This window comes from Pseudorca crassidens, chromosome 11 (genome assembly GCF_039906515.1).
Source record: "Pseudorca crassidens isolate mPseCra1 chromosome 11, mPseCra1.hap1, whole genome shotgun sequence".
NCBI lineage: Eukaryota > Metazoa > Chordata > Mammalia > Artiodactyla > Delphinidae > Pseudorca > Pseudorca crassidens.
This window is the reverse complement of record NC_090306.1, coordinates 86,541,765-86,564,996: the sequence shown is the minus strand read 5'-3', so window position 1 is coordinate 86,564,996 and position 23,232 is coordinate 86,541,765. Positions and strand designations below refer to the sequence as shown.

Below are 23,232 nucleotides of genomic sequence, written 5' to 3'. Positions count from 1 at the left end.
CTGTTTTCTCAGTACAACAGCAGCATTGAATAGCTGTGGCAGAAACCATATGGCCTGAAAAGCCTAAGATGGTTACTGTTTGGCCCTTTACAGAAGAGGTTTGTCAGTCCCTGGCTTAAAATGACAGTTATTTCTTCTCTGGGATGTGCAGGTCAGGTGGGAGTTGGCTCATCTGGGTTGGACTTGGACCGCATGTCTTTCGTCCTGGGACCAGCAGACCAGCCTGGACATGTTCTTCTCAAGCAGTGGTAAAGGCACAGAAAGCAAGTGGATACTTGCAAACCTGCCTGAGGTTGAGGCTCAGAATTGGTGTCTTCTTTTTGTTCCTTGACACGTTAGGTTTGTGTCCGCCTTAGGACCTTTGCACTGTTGTCCCATCAGGCTGGAGAGCACTGCCCGCAGACCACCATGTGACGTGCTCCTGGTCATACAGGTCTCAGCTCAGTAATGCCTTCTCAGGTGGGCCTTCCCCACCACCCAACCTAAAGCAGCCTCTTTCACCAGGTCACTCCTTTTTCTATTCCCCTTCTTTTTAAAAGTAGTACGTAGTTTCAGTCTGAAAATATGTATGTGTGTATTTAATGTCTCATTTCTCTCTCCCTCAAAATGTAAGCTCCGTGGGAGGAGCATTTCTGTCTTATTCACTACTGTATCCTCAGCCCCTAGAATAGAGCCTGGCACCAAGAGGTGGAGTGCAGAGATACTTTTTCCCTAGTATCTAAATATGGAAAGGTCACCTGAGTGATCAGTTTCTCAATTGAACCTTAATATAAAAGTATACAGGTTTAGTTGATATCAGTTGACATATAAATATATTAGGGTTCTTCAGAGAAACAAAGCCAATAGGATATATGTATGTGTGTGCATACATGCATGTGCGCACGTGTGTGTGTGTGTGTGTATGGAAATAGACTGATTATATGGAATTGACTTACAGGATTGTGGAGGCTTACAAGTCTCCAAGATCTGCATTTAGCAAGGCTAGCGGTCCAGGAGAGCCAATGAAGTAGCTCTAGTCTAAGTCCAAAGGCCTGAGAACCAGGAAGGCCGATGCTGTAGTTCCTGTCTGAAGGTTGGCAGCCTAGAGACCCAGGAAGAGCTGACGTTTCAGTTCAAGTTAGAAGGCAGGAAAGACTGATGTTACGGCTCAAGGCAGTCAGATCAGAGGACATTCTCCCTTACTCAGCCTTTTTGTTCTATTTAGGCCATCAACTGATTAGATGAGGCCCACCTACATTAGGGAGGGCAAGCTGCTTTACTAGTCCCAATGCAAATGTTAATTTCACTTGGAAATAGCCTAGTTGAGGAAGTTCCCTTCTGTTCCTAATTTGCTGAGAGGCTTTTATTTTTTATTTTTAAATAAAAAAATGAGTGTTAAGGGAATTCCCTGGTGGTCCAGTGGTTAGGACTCCACGCTTTCACTGCCGAGGGCAAGGGTTCTATCCCTGGTTGGGGAACTGTGATCCCACAAGCCACATGGTGCAGCCAAAAAAAGAAAAAATAGGTGTTGAAGTTTGTCAAATACTTTATCTGTTGATATGATCATATGATTTTTCTTCTTTTGCCTTGAGATATGGTAGATTACATTAATTAATTTTTGAATGTTGAACCAGTTTTCAAAAATACATACCTAGAATAAATCCCACTTGGTTATGTTATATAATTCCTTTTATACATTGTTAGATTTTATTTGATAACACTTTATTGAGGATTTTCACATCCATGTTCATGAGAGTTATTGGTTTATAATTTTCCTCATAAAATGAGTTAGAAAGTGTTCCCTTTGCTTCCATTTTCTGGAAGAAATTGTAGAGAATTGGTATCATTTCTTCCTTAAATATTTGGTAGAATTCACCAGTGAACCCATCTGGGCCAGTTGCTTTCTGTTTTGGAAGGTTATTACTTATTGATCCAAATTATTTAATAGGTATAGGCTATTCAGATTATGAATTTCTCCTTGTTTGAGCTTTGGTAGTTTGTATCTTTCAAGGATTTGGTCCATTTCATCTAAGTTATCCAATCTGTGATCAGAATTGTTGATAATGTTCCTTTATTACTCTTGGGAGGAGTATTATAGTGATTTACTTCTCTTCCAAAATTTTATGGCAAAATGCAAATAACAAAATTTGCCTTTTTTTTTTTTTGGCGGTATGCGGGCCTCTCACTGTTGTAGCCTCTCCCGTTGCGGAGCACAGGGTCTGGACGCGCAGGCTCAGCGGCCACGGTTCACGGGCCTAGCCACTTCGCGGTATGTGGGATCTCCCCGGAACGGGGCACGAACCCGTGTCCCTTGCATCGGCAGGCGGACTCTCAACCACTGCGCCACCAGGGAAGCCCTGCCATTTTAATGATTTTTAAGTGTATAACTCAGTGGCATTAATTACATTTACGTTGTTGTGCAACCATTACCACTGTTTCCAAAACTTTTTCATCACCCCAAACAGAAACTTGGTATTAAGCAGTAACTCTCCATTCTCCCCTTGGGCCCTGGTAACCTCTGATAACTTCCTGTCTTTATGGATTTGCTGATTCTGGACATTTCATATAATGTATATTTCATACAATATTTGTCTTTTATTTTTCTGGCAGTTTCTGCTTGTTTTTCAGTGTTTCTGAGGAGATGAGAGATTGGAGTTGCTTACTCTGCCATTTTGCTGAGGTTACATTCCAGACTGATAGTTCTGATTGTTACTTTTTTCATGTAATATTTTACCAAACACTTTACCCTTTGACTAGTCTGTATGCTCCAGAAGGAAGACATTTTGTTTTGTCCATTACTATGTCCTCAGAGTCTGGAATGGTGCCACATATTTGTTGGCTAACTGAAGTTACTGATTTTTAATAGTTGCTTAAAAACTGCATAATTTTTAATAGCTTCATAATATTTGTGTGACTGTACCTTAATTTATTTACCCGATTACCTGCTGTTTAATTTTTAAACTATCTCCAGGTTTTATTTGTATAAGTAATAATGGTTATTACATTTATACAGAAGTGTTTGGGTGCACCTATGATGATTTTCTTGGCATGTATTTCTAGAGGTGGAATTAGAACAAAGACATGACCATTTCTTTGGTCCTTTGATACATATTGCTAATTGCCCCTCAGGAAAGGGGTTTTTTAATGGCTTTAAAGCTATTTAAAAATATATAGCATTCTTTTTGCCTAATTTATGACTTCTCTGCATTTGACACTCATAAAAAGAGAACTCTCCTTGGTGAATTTTAAAAAATGTTTTTGTCTAAGTAACAGTATGAGATAAAATTCATTTGTTGATGGAGGTAAGTATAGTAAGCACCACAAGCAGATATTTTGTAAAATTTTATCTCATTTCACTAAACATTTTTATGGCAATTAAATTTTACCAAAATAAAGAGAAAAAACAAAAAAACTTAGTTTGATTAGTTTTGGCTTCTGGTTTAATAATAACAAATGTTTACCAACTGCACTTTTATTTATACTTTGGGTATATTTTTCACATGTTATAATTGTTTGTTTCATATTTGTCTGCCCAGTAGGCTGTGAGCCTCTTGAAGGACTAAATAAGTTCAGTGTTCTTTCATAGTCTTAAAACCTTACATTTCCTGCAGTACTTTGTAGTTATTAGAATAGATGGATATATATCAGCTCACTTGATTTCTTTTATAACAGCCCCTTATGGGATAAGGAATTGTTTTGGAACTTAGAGAGCTTTAAGTGACTTGTCTAAAATCACAAAGCTATTACATTTGTCCATCCTCATCCTGCCCATGCTTTCTACCTAGGGTTAGCTCACTATAGCATTTGGCCAAGAAAACCAGGTTCCCCTAAATGAATCTCAAAGATAAATATCCTCACTGCAGTACTTTGGCTTCTTCCATTAAAAAAATAACAAAAACAAAACTATAGAGACCTTATCCAGAGGAAATAGGAAGAAAAGCCAGGGAATCAGAGCTGCTCTCTTGCCAGAAATGCATGTTCTGATGGGAGAAGATGGTGAAAGATATCTGTGCCAGATCCCATGCGGGAGAGAAGCTGTCTGAGATCCGAGGAAACATCCGTCTGCTAAGAGGAGCCAGCAGCCTGTTGACAAAAATTTGGGAGGGGAGGGGGAGTCAGAACTCTTCTTTTTTTTTTTTAAATAAATTTATTTATTTTATTTTTATTTATTTTTGGCTGCGTTGGGTCTTCGTTGCTGCACACAGGCTTTCTCTAGTTGCAGAGAGCTGGGGCTACTCTTTGTTGCGGTGCTCAGGCTTCTCATTGCGGTGGCTTCTCTTTTTGTGGAGCACGGGCTCTAGCGTGCAGGCTTCAGTAGTTGTGGCATGTGGGCTCAGTAGTTGTGGCTTGTGGGCTCTAGAGTGCAGGCTCAGTAGATGTGGCACACGGGCTTAGTTGCTCCACGGCATGTGTGATCTTTCTGGACCAGGGATTGAACCCGTGTCTCCTGCATTGGCAGGCGGATTCTGAACCAGTGCGCCACCAGGGAGGCCCAGAACTCTTCTTTTTGTGTGACTTTAGATAAGTCACTTAAACTCTTTGAGTCTCAGATTCTCATCTGTACAATAAAGAGTTTATATTAAAAAAATAAATAAAATCACAAAACTGGGGCTGAGGTCAGGGCCTGCTTTTGTGACATGTACTTAATCTTTAGGCATTGAAGAGCTGCAGCCCTGTCCAGGAGAACTCTGTGCAGTGTTAGAAATGGCCTGTAATTATGAGCTGTCCAGTACAGTAGCCACTAGCTACATGTGGCTGTTGGGCACTTCACAGGTGGCTAGTGTGACTAAGGTACTAAGTTTTAAATTTAACTTATTTAGTCTTAATTTAAATTAGCACACATGCCTAGTGGGGAATACCATGTTTTTGGACAGTGCAGATCTAAATTCATAGGTAGAGTAACTGTTTGCAAGGACGTTCTAGCAGGGCTCACACATTGGCACTGTGTAATTCTGTGATTCTGTAAACTCTGAACTGTAAAGCAACTAAACCTACATATATGTACCCAGAAAGGCAGTTTGAATATATTTGGAAACCATCTTTGGTAGTTTCCCCCACACACACACCTTTTCCTTTTATTCAAGTGTGGTTGAGGAGACTTTTTTTTTTTTTTTTGGCTGCGTTGTGCGGCATGCGGGATCTTAGTTCCCCAACTGGGGATCGAACCCGGGCCCTCAGCAGTAAAAGAGCGGAGTTCTAACCACTGGACTGCCAGGGAATTCCCTCTCTTTGCTCCTCTACTTCTTTAAAAATCTCAGCTTTCTCTCCTAGAAAAAGGAGAGAGATTTTGTTAAGTTATTATGATTAACCCTATCCTGGATTATTCCTTTTCTCCAACAGTAATCTGTTTTAATCTGTACTCATGTAAAAGCTGAACAGTAAGCATTCCTAAATCATTTCATGCAAGTACATGATTAGTCCTTAACAGGATGTCAGCTCCCTGAGGACAAAGCCCTGGTTCCCGTTTTGTGCCCTTTAAAATGGTCATCAAATGTATGTCGTGTATCTAATTCTGTGAAGAATTCAAAGAAGGTAGACGTGGTCTAGAAAAGTATCTTTGAGTTTAATTAATGTTCAAGTAAATAGTGGTCTTGTGCGTCTTGGGTTTGGGTCATTTCCTGTGTATGAAAAGGAGAGATCAGCCCACTTTTGGTAACCATTCAATGCCTAATAAGAAATGGGTTAATCTTTTATTTTAGCCACTTCGTGTTGGGAAATGCAGTGAGCTGTTTGTGTCCTCCCAAAATTTATATGCTGAAACTATTCCAGTGTGATGCTATTAGGAGGTGAGCTCTTTGGTAGATGATTAGGTCATGAGGGTGGAACCCCCATTAGTGGGATTAGTGCCTTTATAAAACAGACCCCAGAGAGCTCCCTTGCCCCTTCCACCATGTGAGGTGACACAGCCTGAACACAGCCATCTGTGGACCAGGAGGCAGGCCCTCACCAAATAGCAAATCTGTCAGCACCTTGATCTTAGTCTTCCCGGTGTCCAGAACTGTGAGAAATAAATTTCTGTTGTTTTGAGCCACACAGTCTGTAGTATTCTGTCAGAGCAACCCTAATGGACTAAAGCAGGAAAACAAACATGTTTAATCAAATGTGATTAGAAAATGCTGCTGGTGATGAGATTTGACTTCCTGATTGGTATCAGGGGAGGAGGGGGATTAGCAGAAAAAGATAAAGCTTAGATTATCTTTGTCTGCCATTTAGTGGCTCTTAATGCAAAATATATTTTGTTTTCAGAAACTATGGAGAACCTGTTGTAATTTGGGAATATTATAAACTTCTGATGTGATTATCAATGTATGAAAAGCTCTGTCAGAGTGACTTAGAGTTCTTGCTGCTTGAGTTTGGAGAGCCCTGGCATCTTAAGTTTTACAAGGTAGCTCGTCACATTTATACACTTGAAACTTTGAGAAAGGGACATGTGTTTTTACAGAGAGAGTTTTGCATCCTTGTGTGCTGAGGCCTGCTGTCGTCTCTCTATACCTGTAGACTTTAGCCTTTACATTGACTATCTGGGAGTGGATCTGAAAGCAGGAAGCTCTGGAGGGAAACCACAGAGCAGTAGGCTGTTCCAAGGTGTTTGTCTTGTAAAACTAGTAGCCGTATTCACTCATTCTAGAAAGTTTATTGATTTTGTGCCAGGCAGTGTGCAAGGTTCTAGGACTGAAAATGAGAGAGATTAAGTTCCTGGCTTTGAGTTGCTCGCAGAGGTGTAGATAATATTTAAACAGGTGAATTAATTATATTGTAGCATGTAAACGCTGTCTTTAAGAGACCTGTGAGCAGTTTGCAGTGAGTATTGTACAGCCCTATAGGATTTGCATATCTTATCAAAACAATCTTGTGAAATAGGTGGTATTTATATCCTCATTCTGCAGAAGAAGAAATTGAAAATGGAGAAGTGCCCTAGATTTTATTATTGATAAGTTCCAGACTTAAACTTCTGATTGTAATCTTATGATCCTTGCACTGTTCACCAGTTCGCTTCTTAATAATTACCTTCCTCCTTTCCTTAGCTGGGGAATCCCCAGAGGATTATGGGGCTTGCACCTCATTCACTGTTACTGTACCACAGGCATGCATTTGGTCGTGTTTCGGGACCATCAAGATCATCAACAAAAGTGTGTGCCGGTTTCATAATTGAAAAAGTTTATCAACTGAAAATTTTAGCGTTTGTGCGCACAGACCAGCTGAAGGACTATCAGACATTCTAAAAATGCTGGGCCATTGAATTAAGGGTGATAAACATACCAGTTTCAACTGGTTGAATGACCACATTCATGAATGTGTATTTGACAAAGCTGGCTCTGTGTAAATAAGCATCAGAAGAGCAGGCCAGGTGAAGCTGAGAGAGCCCGGGCCAAGCTAAACAGGAACGTGGGCTACGGAGTTTGGTTGATTCAAACCTCAGCCCCATCACACACACTGCAACTTGGCCTGGAGCTTCTTTTTGTGCCATTGTGTACGTGCCTCAAAGTGGTGCCTTATTGTGGGGATTCAATGGAGGGGTGTGCCTGGCACAGTGGTGCTTGGTGAGTGTGTGTTTGAACCCCTTCTCCTGTGATCAGCACATTAAGACTGACTTTGGCTGCAATTTTGTAAAACTAACCAACAATTGATCTTGAATACCTTGGACGCCATGATTACTAAGATGGAGTCTTAAAAGTGATACACATTAAAAAAAAAATTTTTTTTTAATTTTATTTATTTATTTTTGGTTGCACTGGGTGTTCGTTGCCGCGCGTGGGCTTTCTGTAGTTGCGGCGAGCGGGGGCTGCTCTTCGTTGCGATGCGCGGGCTTCTCATTGCGGTGGCTTCTCTTGTTGTGGAGGACGGGCTCTAGGTGCGTGGGCTTCAGTAGCTGCAGCATGTGGGCTCAGTAATTGTGGCGCACGGGCTTAGTTGCTCTGCAGGATGTGGGATCTTCTCGGATCAGGGCTCGAACCCGTGTCCCCTGCATTGGCAGGCGGATTCTCAACCACTGCGCCACCAGGGAAGTCCAAAAGTGATAAACATCTTTAACTAGTAGAATAAACTACCTTTAGATGATTTTTATAATTCTTTATTAATAATACATTGTTTATGTGGTATTTGAGAGCTCATGTAGTATTTTAGTAAATAGTATTTTGTTCATTGTGTCTTAAATTTTTACCAACAAACTACCCTTAGTAACAGACAAAAGTAAGTCCTCTGAGGAGAATAATGTAGAGAGGAGGGTGTGTGTGTGTGTGTGTGTGTGTGTGTGTGTGTGTGTGTGTGTGTGTGTGTGTGTGTGTGTGTGTGTGTGTGGAAAATAGCTCAAAATGGCAAACAGGACATTTTTTGAAGGTCAACATTATATCTGGTATTTTTATCACATCAATATTCCATTTTTCTCCATAAAAAATTTGCATTACTACCAATAGAATGTTTTAAATGTCTTGCCATTATAAAAATGATGGCATTTCAGAAGTTAAGCTTGTTTACCCTCGGCTTCCAGTATGCCTGGCACACTCCCCATACCCTTTACTTGCCCACGTCATGGGAGAATCACCGTCCTACTACAGCAGCACAGCAGACCAATGAAATAGATTTAGTACTTATTTCATAGTTGAGGAAGTTGAGGCCCACACATTGTAGTTTACCCAGGGTTACACAACTACGAAGCAGGAGAGCTGGGAGGTTCTCTTAGAAGGCATCCCAAATTCCCAAATCCAGCCTGCTCTTACGTCACTCCTACAGTAGTGAGGTAATATTTACTAAGAAGAAGATGGTATGTAATGTGCTGGGTATGAGTTGATAATAAGCAGAATTGTAAGTCGTTCTCTACCCTTTGAGCAGTTTGCTTGGTCTGTCAAGATGCTAACATGGGGTAAAAGGTAAATAACAATAAAACTAAGTGATGCAAGGCATCAAGTAAGTGATAGAGATAGAAGTTATCCAGAGTTCTGAGAAGGAAGCATTCAGACTGGGCTGAAGAATATGGAAAGGCTTTGTGCAAGAACAGAGACTCGATTTTACAGTAGTCAGTGTTTCTCTCACCTGTTCCTCTGGTCTTTTGTTTACTGCTGATAATGGCTGAAAACTATCTAATTGCAAGTTTAAGTCTTTTTTGGCTTCTTTGTTGTTTGGAAGGTGTTCATAGTTTTACAGTTTACCCCAGAGTAAACAATTTTTTAATTGCACAAGTTTTTTCTACTCTTTTCCGTCCTTGATAGTATTAAGGAAATGATCTGACACTAACCCTTAGATGAATTTTATTTGATTTACAAGTTTCCTTTTTCATTCCTCATAGAGCATATTACTCATTCATCTAGAAAAGTTTAGAAAGATTTTCATAATAGGGTTTAGTTGACAGGAATAGCAGAAAAGGGAAATGTTTCTGATGGAAGAGAATCAAGTTCAAATGTTGATGGGCTTAGGAGCAGGGACAAAAGACCCAGAGGAGGTGAAGACAGGAAGAGACACGGTGTCCTTATGGAGTTGACGTGGGGGCATGGAGGATACAGGTGAGAAACACAGTGTCAACCCTGCAGCTGGGAGCCCCTCTTAAGTCATAGACTTTTAGGACTGGCAGGGATTTCAAAGACCCCCTGCATTTTACAGATGAAGAAACAGCCTGAAGAGGCTAAGTAACTTGCTCAGTGTCACTCATAAAAGTGACAGAGCTGGGATGAAAACCCACATCCCGAGTAATAAGCCAGCATTCCTACCACTTCCCCCAAGATCTAAGAGTGCAGAACTCTGAACTAGAGGAACGTTCCTAAATGTGGTATTTAAGGACCCTTTGCTATTGCCGTTGTTTCTAATACACCGGAGCGGTTTGGAGATGCCAAGATTAATTTATCTGATGAAGGAAGGCATGTTGTATTAACATACAGCACGTCAGCATTTCTCAGCCGTTTGTGAAGCGCAACTCTCTCTGATGTTTTCTCCCCACCTTCCAGGTAGCCGTACTAGCCAAGGACAGTTATATTGAGCTTTATTTTATTTATTTATTTATTTTTATAAATTTATTTATTTTTGGCTGTGTTGGGTCTTTGTTGCTGCGCAGGGACTTGCTCTAGTTGCAGCCAGCAAGGGCTACTCTTCGTTGTGGTGCACGGGCTTCTCATTGCGGTGGCTTCTCCTGTTGTGGAGCACGGGCTGTAGGTGCATGGGCTTCAGTAGTTGTGGCACGCAGGCTCAGGAGTTGTGGCTCGCGGGCTCTAGAGTGCAGGCTCAGTAGTCATGGCACACGGGCTTAGTTGCTCTGCGGCATGTGGGATCTTCCCGGACCAGGGCTCGAACCCATGTCCCCTGCACTGGCAGGCAGATTCTTAACTACTGGGCCACCAGGGAAGTCCTTGATTGGGTTTGTTGTTGTTGTTTTGAGTTGCATGAGCTGTTTATATATTTTGAAAATTAAGCCCTTGTCGGTTGCATCATTTGCAAATATTGTCTCCTAGTCCGTAGGTTGTTTTTTCATTTTGTTTTTGGTTTCCTTTGCTGTGCAAAAGCTTGTAATAAGTTTGATTAGGTGCCATTTGTTTATTTTTGCTTTTATTTCTATTGCCTTGGGAGTCTTGTAGCAATTCTTAATGAAATTAAAATGAAATGAAAGTTACATACTCTCAGTATTTGATGCAAAGAAAACATTTGTTTTTCTTTTCTTTTTTTCCCTAGGTGGTTCTGGAATGGAGCCGGGATCAATACCATGTTTTGTTTGATTCCTACAGAGACAATATTGCTGGGAAGTCCTTTCAGAATCGGTGAGAAGAGATCAGTTTTGGAGAGTAGCTTATTTGGGCTTAAATAAGCCATGAAATCACCCATGCTTTAAGTAGAATAGTTGAAGGGGTCTTTCCAAGTTGTAGGTATGGTTTAGCTTGTTCAAGACTACTCCCATGTGAAGGTACCTTGTAATCCATCCTCACGTTTTATGGATGAAAAATTTGATTGCCAAAGAGCAATCCTGCTTTGCAGTATATTGAGTACTTTAAGTTACACGATCTCGCTTTGTCCTTGCCCCAGTTCTGTGAGCTCAAGGTAATTCCATCCCCCTGTAGGATGAGGAAGCCAGGCGGCTACTCTGCAGCCAGTTCCAAGCCCCGGCCAGTGTTCTTCTGTTGACATCACTGTGTTAACCAGAGCATCTGCTGTGGTATCCACCAGGACTGGACGCCCACATGCCCCTGTGGTCACCACATCTGGCTGCCTCACTGTGGGGAGGAGCAAACAACCTCACAGGTTGGGTCTTTTTCTCCTTAAAGCCAAGCTTCTTGGTGCAGCCACTCCTGAATGCTGCCTTCACCCTTTTCCTTGGAGACTTTTTCGTCCCTCACAAGACAGACCTCAAAGTTAAAGCAATCTTTTCCAACATCCTCCTTCCATTCTCACAGCTAAAATAAGTCACACACGGTCTTTTCATTTTTTTGTCTGTAAAACTGTTACTTGTATGGTTTTATATCATAAAAGCAATATATGTCTATGGTCAAAAACAGTTCAAACATTATAGAAAAAGAAAAACAAAAAGAAAAAGTAAAGCCTCTCTCTGTTCCATTCTGAATTTCCCCTGACCCAGAGGAACCATGGTTAATGAATTTTTGTTTTGGATTCTTCTGGTGACCGTCCTTTCAACTTAAAAAAAAAGCAAAAACAAAAAACGGAGTTCTCTCCTTTTTGGTTTACTCACTTTATGCAGTATCTATTAACTGCTTTCCATTGTAACGGCACACAGCTAATCACTATAGGGCAAGGAGCACGGGGTGACCAAAAACAAATGTGAGGTAGCTAACAAAGGTAGTTAACCTCACAGATAGACCTTGGTCTAACTGTCAGAGACCATAATCAGAAACTTCCCTAGATCCTGACTGTCCATTTTCCCTGGAGAATAGACACCATAAGTCCTCCTCTCTACCTTCACTGAACCAGAAAACCTAGTGAAACTGTAACTAGTAATTGGTGTCAATTGATGCACTTGGACCATTTTCTGGGAGCCTCTAGACTGCATCGGCAGTTCTGCTGGAGCTCTTGTCCCCGCTTAGAAGCACTTCGTTGCGCCTCTATCCACTTGTTATGAGTGCCTATATGGTCCCTATCAAATAAGTAGTTTTTTAAAAAAGCTGTGCTAATTAGGCATAGATGTATGCACTGTTATAGTCCTGAACCTCTCAGCGAAGAAAGGCTGTAGGATTCCTTGAGTTAGCCTAAGCTTTGTTTTAAGCAAGTGAAGGGCGAAGTAGGGAAACTCTAGATCTTTCTCTTAGGATCTCTTAAAACAGCAGTTTCCAAAGAACCTGGGGGATCTGCGAAATCAGAGCTATATTTATAAGAGCGCTGAGGTGTTATTTGCCTTTTTTTTTACTGCGTTGACATTTGCACGAATTGTGTAAAAGCCATGGTGGGTAAAATTGCCACACCTTAGCACAAGCCACTGTAATTCACCACCGCCACATATCTGCACGGGGCAGAAAAAAGCCGGTTCGCTTAAGAATGTTCCTGAGGAAGCAGTAAAAATCGTTGATTTGATTCTACCCTGACCCCGTGAGTACACATTTTCTTAATGTTCTGTGTGATGCAACGGGAAGCACACCTCAGGCACCTGGCTGCATGGCGATTGTCTTGAGGAAAAGCCCTCTCGTGGTTGTTTGAGTTGCAGCCTGAACTCACTGTTCTGTTTCATGGATCACCATTGTTATAACTTGGAAGGACAGATGACAGTGTCATTACTCAGACTTGTTATATTTGGCAGGTATTTTCTTGACAGTAAACAAAGCGATCCTGTGTTTGAAAGGAAAGAAATGATAGTATTTGCTGCCAAAGATAAAATTTGAGCTTTGAAGTGAAAATTAGAATTTTGGAAATCTTGTTTCCACCACTGTAAGCCTAATAGCTTCACAATACTGTAAAAACTTCTCTGATTAGATTTGCAGCATTATCCAAGAAAATTGCGTTTGTTAATATTATGTAAGAAAATTAAGGAAATATGTCACATTTGGCAGAGCTGCATAACTCAGTAAGCTGTTGTTTTCCAGATGACCAATGCATTGATGTTACAGAATTTCACATGGGTGAAAGCCATTCAAAGTGCAAGAAAGACCGATGGACTTTAATGTAAAAGCACAAAAAGTTCATTAATGTAGTTTCAGATCACACATTGCAACCAATTTTTAAGAAACTTCCCCTTATTTTGGTGTAGTATCAAAGAAGAATATGCACTATTATTTGAAAAGGCTATTAAAATACGCCTCCCCTTTCCAAGTACGTATCTGTGGGCCTGGGTTTTCTTCAACCAAAAGAGCATATGGGAACAGATTGAATTCAGATGATTTGACATGCTTGCTTGCTTGCTTCTACTAAGTCATTAAAGAGATTTGGAGAAATGTAAAGTAATGCCTCTCTTCTCACTAAATTGTTTTGTTGTTTCAGAAAATACTGCTATTTTCATTTAGTTTTTATTTTATTTTATTTCTTTTAAATTTACTTATTTTTGCTGCATTGTGTCTTTGTTGCTGCACGCGGGCTTTCTCTAGTTGCGGTGAGCAGGGGCTACTCATCATTACGGTGCGTGGGCTTCTCATTTACGGTGCCTTCTCTTGTTGTGGCACGCAGGCTCAGTAGTTGTGGCTCTTGGGCTCTAGAGCGCAGGCTCAGTAGTTGTGGCGCATGAGCTTAGTTGCTCCGCGGCATGTGGAATCTTCCCTGACCAGGGCTTTAACCGTGTCCCCTTCATTCGCAGGCAGATTCTTAACCACTGTGTCACCAGGGAAGTCCTATTTTATTTTTTAAAAATATTTATTTGGTTGCACTGGGTCTTAGTTGTGGCTTGCTGGCTCCTTAGTTGTAGCAGGCGGGCTCCTTAGTTGTGGCATGTGAATTCTTAGTTGTGGCATGCATGTGGGATCCTGCTTCCTGACCAGGGATCGAACCCGGGCCCCCTGCGTTGGGAGCATGGAGTCTTAACCACTGCGCCACCAGAGAAGTCCCTGCTCTTTTCATTTAAAAAGTTATTTATGTTAACCCATGAAGGGGTTTATTATTGTTTTAAAATGAATTTTTGAATGTCTGATTTATTTTTGAAAATGGCAAGTGTGAATCATTAGAGAAATGCAGATCAAAACTACAATGAGGTATCATCTCACACCGGTCAGAATGGCCATCATCAAAAGATCTACAAACAGTAAATGTTAGAGAGGGTGTGGAGAAAGGGGAACCCTCTTGCCCTGTTGGTGGGAATGTAAATTGATTCAGCCACTATGGAGAACAGTATGGAGGTTCCTTAAAAAACTAAAAATAGAACTACCATACAACCCAGCAATCCTACTACTGGGCATATACCCTGAGAAAACCATAATTCAGAAAGAGTCATGTATCACAATGTTCATTGCAGCACTATTTACGATAGCCAGGACATGGAAGCAACCTAAGTGTCCATTGACAGATGAATGGATAAGGAAGATGTGGCACATATACACAAGGGAATATTACTCAGCCATAAAAAGAAACAAAATTGAGTTATTTGTAGTGAGGTGGATGGACCTAGAGTCTGTCATACAGAGTGAAGTAAGTCAGAAATAGAAAAACAAATACCGTATACTAACACATATATATGGAATCTAAAAAAAAAAAAATGGCTCTGATGAACCTAGGGGCAGGACAGGAATAAAGACACAGATTTAGAGAATGGACTTGAGGACACGGGGAGGGGGAAAGGTAAGCTGGGACGAAGTGAGAGAGTGGCATGGACCAAATGTAAAATAGATAGCTAGTGGGAAGCAGCCACATAGCACAGGGAGATCAGCTCAGTGCATTGTGACCACCTAGAGGGGTGGGATAGGGAGGGTGGGAGGGAGACGCAAAAGGGAGGGGATATGGGGATAAATGTATATGTATAGCTGATTCACTTTGTTATAAAGCAGAAACTAACACAACATTGTAAAGCAATTATACTCCAGTAAAGATGTTAAAAAAAAAAAGTAAATTATATCCAACCACACACACACAAAAAGAAAATGGCAAGTGTAGATAGTTATAACCTAAAAACAAAAGCTTTTAGGGTTCCTTAAGAATATTTAAGAGTGTGAAGTGTCTGGACCCTAAAAAGTTTGAGAATAATTCGTTAATGTAGCAGTTCTCAAGCTTCAGTGTGCAGCAGAATTCCACAGAGGGCTTGAGAAAATACAGTTTCTCCCCATCTCCAGAGTTTCTGCATCTGTAGGTCTCAGAGGGGTGCAGAGAATTTTCATCTCTAACAAGTTCACTGGTGATACGGAAACCACTGGTCTGGTGACCACACTTTGACAACTATTGTATTAACGGATTCTTAATGAAACATAATTTTCCTCCTTCTCCAACTTTTATTTTAACAATGCTGATTTTCCTAAGAAAAGCTCAAAATGGCCTTCTTTCACTCCCAACATTTATTGAGTACTCACTCGGCCTACTGTGTCTGATGCTGTGCTGCGTGCTGGTGGTGCACAGACGCATAAATCTCTGCCTGGACGGAGCCTCAAAACTTTTAGAAGGAAAACTAGCTCAGAAAATCTAGATACTGAGGTCAGCAGTTTTAATCAAACACTCTTGTTCTCTTTCTGAAGGGTGTGGGTGTGTGTTTTAAATATTTCTTCTCTTAATTTTAGATTGCATTAAAATATAGTTTGATTTTTATGTAGGGATATTTCAAGATTATCTAATTTCGATGATGACAAGAAAATGGATCATATGTAATATCTAATATATTTTAAAAAACCATAATGTTTATAGGAAGTTTTCATTGTTTTGCTAGTGTTTCTACATGTCTTTTTAATGTTGTTTGCCCTGAATGAAAAAAAAAATCCCATTCTATATGCCAGTGACCAATGAATATGTGAACTGTCTGCTGCTGCTAATTATGAGGGCTTGAGTCAGCCTGGGCTCAGTTTTGTCATCTCTAAAATGTAGATATTAGATGAAGTGTACAATCTCTTCCAACTTTGTTTCTAAGATACTATTCATGTTCTAAGTTTTCCTCTCTGCTTTATGTGATGTAGAACCAAGGGACTATTGAGTGCCTTCATATTCACTTAAACTAAACTAATAAAAATAAAAGGTATCACCACAGCTTTGGTTCTGAATCATAGGTAACTTTCTTAGTCTTCAGCTCTAAGTTAAAGACTTCCTTCTCATCTGGAAACTAAGCTAGTGGTCTGTGGTTAGAACAAAAGACTCACACTCACTGTGACCATGTCTAATAAGTAGAAAAACAACTGACTCACTGACCAGGGGCAGATCACACGATCTCCTCAGGGTTGTCGGTTTAACACCAGAGGATTGGATTGATCGTGTAATACAGCCTTACTAGAAGCACCAGCACATCCATGCATTATTACATACTTATGCTGTTTTCCTCAGTTGAACTTGCATGGATATCTCTTGACTCTATTAAAACAATCTTTAATAGCAGATAATTACTCTTACAGAAAAGCTTTGGAATGTGCAAATTTTTGCCTCCTTTTTAAAAGCCTTTTCTTTCTAAAATATGTCACTTAAGCTTTTTTTTTTTTTCCAAATTAATTTTTAGTCTGAGCATAGATAGATCACCTGTGAACTTGGGAGTGAGATGACTCTGGATAATTTACTTGCGGGTAATGTGAGGCATTTTTTTTTTAATAGGAAAGACTAATGTTTATGTTGAGGGAATGAACTAATAGTTATTTGGACAGTAAATACATATTAAACCCCACTATGTTCCAGGCACTATTCCTAGGCATGTAGTGATGAACAAGAGGAGCTCATTGACCTCATCTAGAACTGATATTTTAGTGGGGAAGGCTTTTTTTTTTAACTTAAAAACATGAACTATAATCTACCTATAAATCAGTAATTCTCAGTGTGAGTTTTTGGACCAGCAGCATTGGCATTACTTGGGAACTTGTTAGAAATGCAGATTCCGGGGTCCCACTCCAGAACTAATGAATCAGAGACTCTGGGGATGGAGCCCAGCCATCTGTTTTGAAAGTCCTACAGGTGATTCTGATGTCTGCTAACATTTGGGAACCATCCATATAGACACACGCAGAAGAAAACCTAGATGAGGAAGCATTTGCGTATCGTTACAGTAAGGAGAGAGAGCCTGAGCCTGTACAGGAAAGAGAGGAAATAATTAATGAAGAGGGGCACAGAATGCGTGACACCATTTTTGCCTTAGAGATAGTTGATCTAGTGGAAGACAGACATCAAAAAAAAATAGTACAACCAGTATGCTAAGGCTTCTTTAGAGTACAAAGTACAGTGGAAGTTGCTTCTTAAGCAGTATATTTTCTTTGTGGGAGGTGAGGGAGGAGGGCATTTGGGGAATGAGGAAGTGGTTAAAAAGAAGCATGAAAGAAAGGATATTCTAGGCAGAGGGAGAAGCATGTTCAAAGACACAGAAGCCTGCAAGTTCTTATCCTGTTTGGGTAAGGGCATACACATGGAGCGTCTAGAGCACAGGGTATAGATTATGAAGGAGTTTAGATTTTATTCTGCGGGCAGTGGTGCACCTTTACGGGAGGGTTGGTAGATGCTCAGCTGTCACTTGTGTCTGAGTATGAGCTGATTGATTCCGCATTTTCCACGTGAAGCTCTGGGTCCCCTGGAACCTCTTTGACCTTCATCTCCTCTTATGCTCTTCCCTTTGCTCCTGTTGTCTCTGCCACACTGGCCTCTAGTTCCTTAACCATGCCAGATAGGCAGCTGCCTCAGGGCATTTGCACATGATGTTTCCCTTCTCTGGGCTCTTCTTCCCCAGTTGCCCACATGGCCTGCTTCCTCACTTCCTTCATCTCTTTGCTGAAATGCCACCTTCCAGTAAAGCCATCTCTGCTCTCCCTGTTTAAAACTGACCCCCCACTTAGACGTACTGTGTATCCTCATTTTCTTTATAACATGGAACATCATCTGACTTCACTTATTTGGTTTATTTCCTGTCTTCACCTTTCTAGAATGTAAGCTTCATGAAGGCATAGATTTTGGGTTTTTTTGTTTACTGCTGAGTCCCCAGCACCTAGAACAGTGCCTAGCACATACTGAGTGCTCAGTAAATATTTATTCACCAAATGGATAAGCACTCCTTTCATCCAGTCATCTCACCTGCTTCTTTTAAGCTATAAGTGTTTGTCACTCTGTTTATTTTTTTCCTTCCATAATTTGAAAGATTTATCCACCAAACTGCATTTGTTTTCCCCTGAGATAATTAACCCTGTGGCCAAAAGTCATGTTTTGCTTAGTCTTTGGAGCCCTTCGTGCTGCTGGGGGCCTGATCCTGTGCCTGGCCTGTGAGAAAGATAAAAGGAGGGTAAGCTTTAGGTCCTTGGCCTAAAAAAAAAAACCAGCAACCAAAAAAACAACTCCCCCCCCAAAAAAAAAAAAACGAAAAAAGCAAAGAAACTGTACTGTTTCTTGGAAAAGATCAAACCTGAAACAGAAGTATCCGAATTATGTCTATGTCACTATGAACTCCCGTGTTGTAGGTCTGGAGCAGACTCTGAAAGATGGGTAGGATTATGGTAAGTTGATGAAGGAAAGGAGAAGAAAGCTTTCAACAGGGGTAAAACCTGAACAAAAACACTGAGGTGGAGCTTAGGATACTCAAGAATTAAAAGCCTGCCTGACTCCTTAGGGGTAAGATAGTAAGGGAAAAATCAAGCAGGTTCGGGAAGGTCTTCTATGCTAGTAGTGTTCAAGTAAATCATCGAGTTCCTCACGTTGCAGGCACAAATCCTAATCCGCTGGGTACTTTAGGGAACAAAACAGGTATGTTTCCTGCTGCCTTGGGGCTTACATTCTAGGGGAGGGACACATGAATTACCAGTGTATGTAACATGTTAATTATTTCATAGGTGATCATTGCTATGGAAAAAAAAAAACAGAGTAGGGCGAACAGGATGGGGAGGGGCCAGGCTTGGGGGCAGCTGGGAATGGGAAGCCTGTAGCGTTAAAGAGGGCCAGGTCTTCATTGGGGACTGCTGGCTAACTCTTTTTTTTTGGTAATTTTGTTTAAGCTTCTAATTTCTTTTCTATGTTTGGCTGCATTTGTATCCCAGCTTTCTCACTTGCTAAACTGAGAATGTAGCAGTTTAAAGTGAGCTTCTAAGACCTCCCCCACAGCCTTAAAACTGAAGGGACAGCAGCCTCCACCGGGTAGCTGTGATGATCAGACGATGCAAAACTGCATAAAGTGTCTAGCAGAATGCAACTCCAGAGAAGGGGCTCAGTAAATATTAGTGCCCAAGCCCCAGTTTGAAAGCATGCAAGTCTGTGGTATACGCCATGGTTGGATCACCTTTTCGCTGATTTTTTCATAACCTCTGAGTTTAAACCCTGTTATGCTCTTATTCCCAAGTATGTTGGCAACATGCACATGAGCTGGAGGACTTGTGTGTTTACCCTAGGCTCTGTCTGCCCATGCCGATCGACGTGGTTTACACCTGGGTGAATGGCACGGATCTTGAGCTACTGAAGGAACTGCAGCAAGTCAGAGAGCAGATGGAGGAGGAGCAGAAAGCAATGAGGTAAAACTGATCGTCAGAAAACAAGACACACAAAGCTCTACACTTGTAACTAATGGTACATTTCAGAAGGTAAGATGATGCTTACACTGCTGTTCAAACAAGAATCTGCATCTCAAATTCATGCCGTTACAAGATTCTGGCAGTCATGCAGCCGACCCTTGTTTCTTGGCGCCCAAGGAGGACTCGGCCACTTCGGTGAGATCTTGGCCTCACTTTGTCAGGTGGCCATCTCATGAATGTGGTGTTCTAGTGACGCCTTGGTCTCCAAAGGGCCTAAAGGTGGAGGAGCCACCTAAGGGAGCCCTGGGCTTCCTGCTCATTCAGTCTGAGTCCCAGATGTGATGATAACTTCATGAAGTAAGCTTTTATCATGCAGAATTGCTACACAGTAAGATGGATTCGTCCCTTGAAAATAAAACAGGCCTACAGACATAAGTTTTTTTCCATTTGATAAAGGCAGTAAAAAGTATATTTGTTACCCTTTTTAATATCAAATAGTATACTATGGAACTAGAAACCTTGGTAATTTTTTTAAATATGGAATTTTGATTATCTTATTTATCTGGGAAAAGTACAGTGGGCTTCTGGAGAGCCTTCTGAGCTGGAGATCTGGCTGATGTAACTTCCCTCCGAGTCCTCAGGAGTATTTACTGAGAATTTCCCCGTTCATTTCTCTGTAAATGTTATGGGTGCCCCCAGCTGCAGGTCTTTGGCCATGTCACACTGCAACACATTTGCCTCTCTCTCTGTGCTCCTCCCCAGTGCATGAAAATCACTTTGATAGCCTCGTAACTATGTTTTACTAGTAAATGTAAAAGCTTATATTTTAAGTAAACTTTTGTGGTTACTGTGGGTGGTACGTGATAATATTTGTTGATCATAGCGTATTAAAATGTATAATTTATTATGCATCTTAAATGTTATACACAGTACAGTACTTCTTAACTTACTGGTTGGTTCTCATGGAGTAACCAGGAAAATCAATGTTGTTAAGTTCCCTCATTCACATGTAAGTCTAGCACTAGTCCATGCATATATAATGAAATCTATTTGCTTTCACTAGAGAAATCCTTGGGAAAAACACAACGGAACCAACTAAAAAGAGGTAAGCATTTTGATTTTCCTCTCAGTAATGAAAATCAAAGGAGGGAGGTGAAACGTCTAGGTTCTTCTCCCTTGCTTTTGTTGAGTACACAACAAAACAGAGTAAGTATTTTTTACTTACTCTGTTGCTCCTGTTCAGTCCCTCTTCTTTTGGTTTTTGACCCCCAAATTAAGTGCATCCGTTAGATGAGAAAACAGAGGCACAGCTGATTAAGAACTGTGGTTATTCTGGTTGTAGCTAACCAAAACTTTATCGTTTCTAGATACGTTAGGTAAGGTTTTTCTTCTTTGTCGTTTCCATTAATCGGTCTTGATGTGCTGTTCTCTTGGTTCACTTAAGTCTAACTTACACCAGTGTTTTCATTTATAGAATCTATGTCCATTGTTTAACTATGTGTTCAGTGTATATTTCCTTATCTTTAAAAGCTGTCATAGTTGTATGTCTTATATTTAAGGACTTGGGAAGGAGATTTAACCCAATGACAAGAATCAGATGATCTCTCTTGATTTGAATCATACCTGACTCTGATAGGTCCTTAAAACAAGACCATCTCACTAACAGGCGGAAATCTCTGTTAACTGCCACTTCCCCACTGAACCATTAGACTTAAAATAGAAGAGTTATTCATAGAAATGATCCAAAAGTGCCTTCTGAATCATCTGTTAATGTTAATTATGCATATTTATTTATAAATACCTATTGCTAATACTGTTATTTTTATTTATTTTTAATTTATTTTTGGCTGCATTGGGTCTTCGTTGCTGCACATGGGCTTTCTCTAGTTGTGTTGAGCGGGGACTATACTCGTCGTTGTGCGTGGGCTTCTCATTGCGGTGGCTTATCTTGTTGCAGAGCACAGGCTCTAGGTGCACTGGCTTCAGTAGTTGTGGCTTATGGGCTCTAGAGAGCAGGCTCAGTAGTTGTGGCGCATGGGCTTAGTTGCTCCACGGCATGTAGGACCTTCCTGGACCAGGGCCCAAACCCGTGTCCCTGCATTGGCTGGCGGATTCTTAACCACTGCACCACCAGGGAAGTCCCCAAGACTGTTATTTTTAAATGACTTTTAAATTGAAACAATGATGCAACATTACAGAAAGGTTGAGAGGAAAGACAAGAACTCACATAATTCTTTGGCCCTCACTCAACAATTATGATCATTTTCTTATTCTATTTTCATGTATGTTTTTATAGTAAATAATTTATAATCTTTGCAATTTTGTGTCCTACTTTTTATTTTATATAATCATACATATTTCTATGTTGATAAATTATTGTAATACTTCTTATCAATTTTAATATATAATATTCCATAAAGTAACTGTACTATAATTTGCTGAATGTTGGGTACTGCCGTATTTTCACTTTGTAAATATTTTGTGATACTATATTTGGGCCTATGGCATTTTCTGTGTGTGGGTTTGTTGTTTTTCCTGTTTTTGTTTCTCTTCTACTTGGACTAGATTCCTGGACATAAACTAATGAGGAAGAAACGTATGTATGTTTTCATGGGTCTGAAGAAGTATATATGTATATATAATGTAATTGCTTTTCCAAAGAGGAAATGGGGAACCCATCTGGAGGGATACCTGCAGAGTTTTCTGCCCTTGCACTAACATTGCATCATCATTTTTTGAGGGGTGCTAATTTAGTTAAAAGGTCATTGTTTTCTTTTGCATTTCTTTGAATATTAGTGAGGTTGCACAATTTCATGTAGTCTGTTAACTGGTCATAGCTCCCACCTTCTGAGTTCTCTAGCTGTGTCCTTTGCCCATTTGTTTAATTTAGGTATTTCTTATGTTTAGACAGGAATATTTCATGTAACTTCATAAAACTTTGTCACATTTGCTTTTGTTTGCATCAGTGTCCTGTCATATTCAGTGTACTTAATTGTATTCTAGTTGGAATTGGTAAACTGTTTCTGGTAAGATAATACTCTGTTAACCAGAAGTTTTCTACTTCCTAATCTGTCTGATATTGGGCTTTACTGGAATTACAAATAATGTTTAAAACAATAGTAATGAAGTGCTTAATTTCTTGTACACCTTTGAGTTAGTAAATTTTGTGGCAGTCCTATTTTATTTTTTAAATTTATTTAATTATTAATTAATTTTTTTTTTTGGCTGCGTTGGGTCTTTGTTGCTGCACACGGTCTTTTTCTAGTTGTGGTGAGGAAGGGCTACCCTTGGTTGCAGTGCACGGGCTTCTCATTGCAGTGGCTTCTCTTGTGGAGCACGGGTTCTAGGCGTGTGGGTTTTGGTAGTTGTGGCACATGGGCTCAGTAGTTGCAGCTCGTGGGCTCTAGAGAGCAGGCTCAGTAGTTGTGGTGCACGGGCTTACTTGCTCCACAGCATGTGGGATCTTCCCAGACCAGGGCTCGAACCTGTGTCCCCTGTACTGGCAGGTGGATTCTCAACCACTGCGCCACCAGGGAAGTCTGCAGTCTTATTTTATTAACAGGAGTTTGAAAGCTCTATCTTTCGAGTTGCACTTGTTTGATAGTTTTATGCCATACTTGCTAACTTACTAAATTTTTATATTCTTGAGATAAAATTCCTTGTTTATTGAAAGATCATGATTTTTAAATAAAATATAGAAGAAACACCTGTGAAATTTAGTAGTACCAACAAGCTTTTCAGTGTTGATTAAATT

At 40.4% G+C, this 23,232-nt stretch overlaps 1 protein-coding gene across 5 annotated transcripts in view; it reads left to right on the top strand.

Annotated features, from left to right (window-relative positions):
- The window catches only part of GNPTAB (N-acetylglucosamine-1-phosphate transferase subunits alpha and beta), an 85,306-nt gene that overhangs the window by 14,623 nt on the left and 47,451 nt on the right, over positions 1 to 23,232 (top strand). For 3 of the 5 annotated variants that reach the window (XM_067697720.1, XM_067697724.1, XM_067697721.1), the window contains exons 2-4: positions 10,633 to 10,718; positions 19,359 to 19,478; positions 20,542 to 20,583. In XM_067697720.1, the coding sequence (XP_067553821.1) occupies positions 10,633 to 10,718; positions 19,359 to 19,478; positions 20,542 to 20,583 (248 nt within the window). Of the gene's footprint in view, positions 1 to 104; positions 249 to 10,632; positions 10,719 to 19,358; positions 19,479 to 20,541; positions 20,584 to 23,232 lie in introns of those variants that run through there. The other 2 variants (XM_067697722.1, XM_067697723.1) reach the window with 2 other exon arrangements.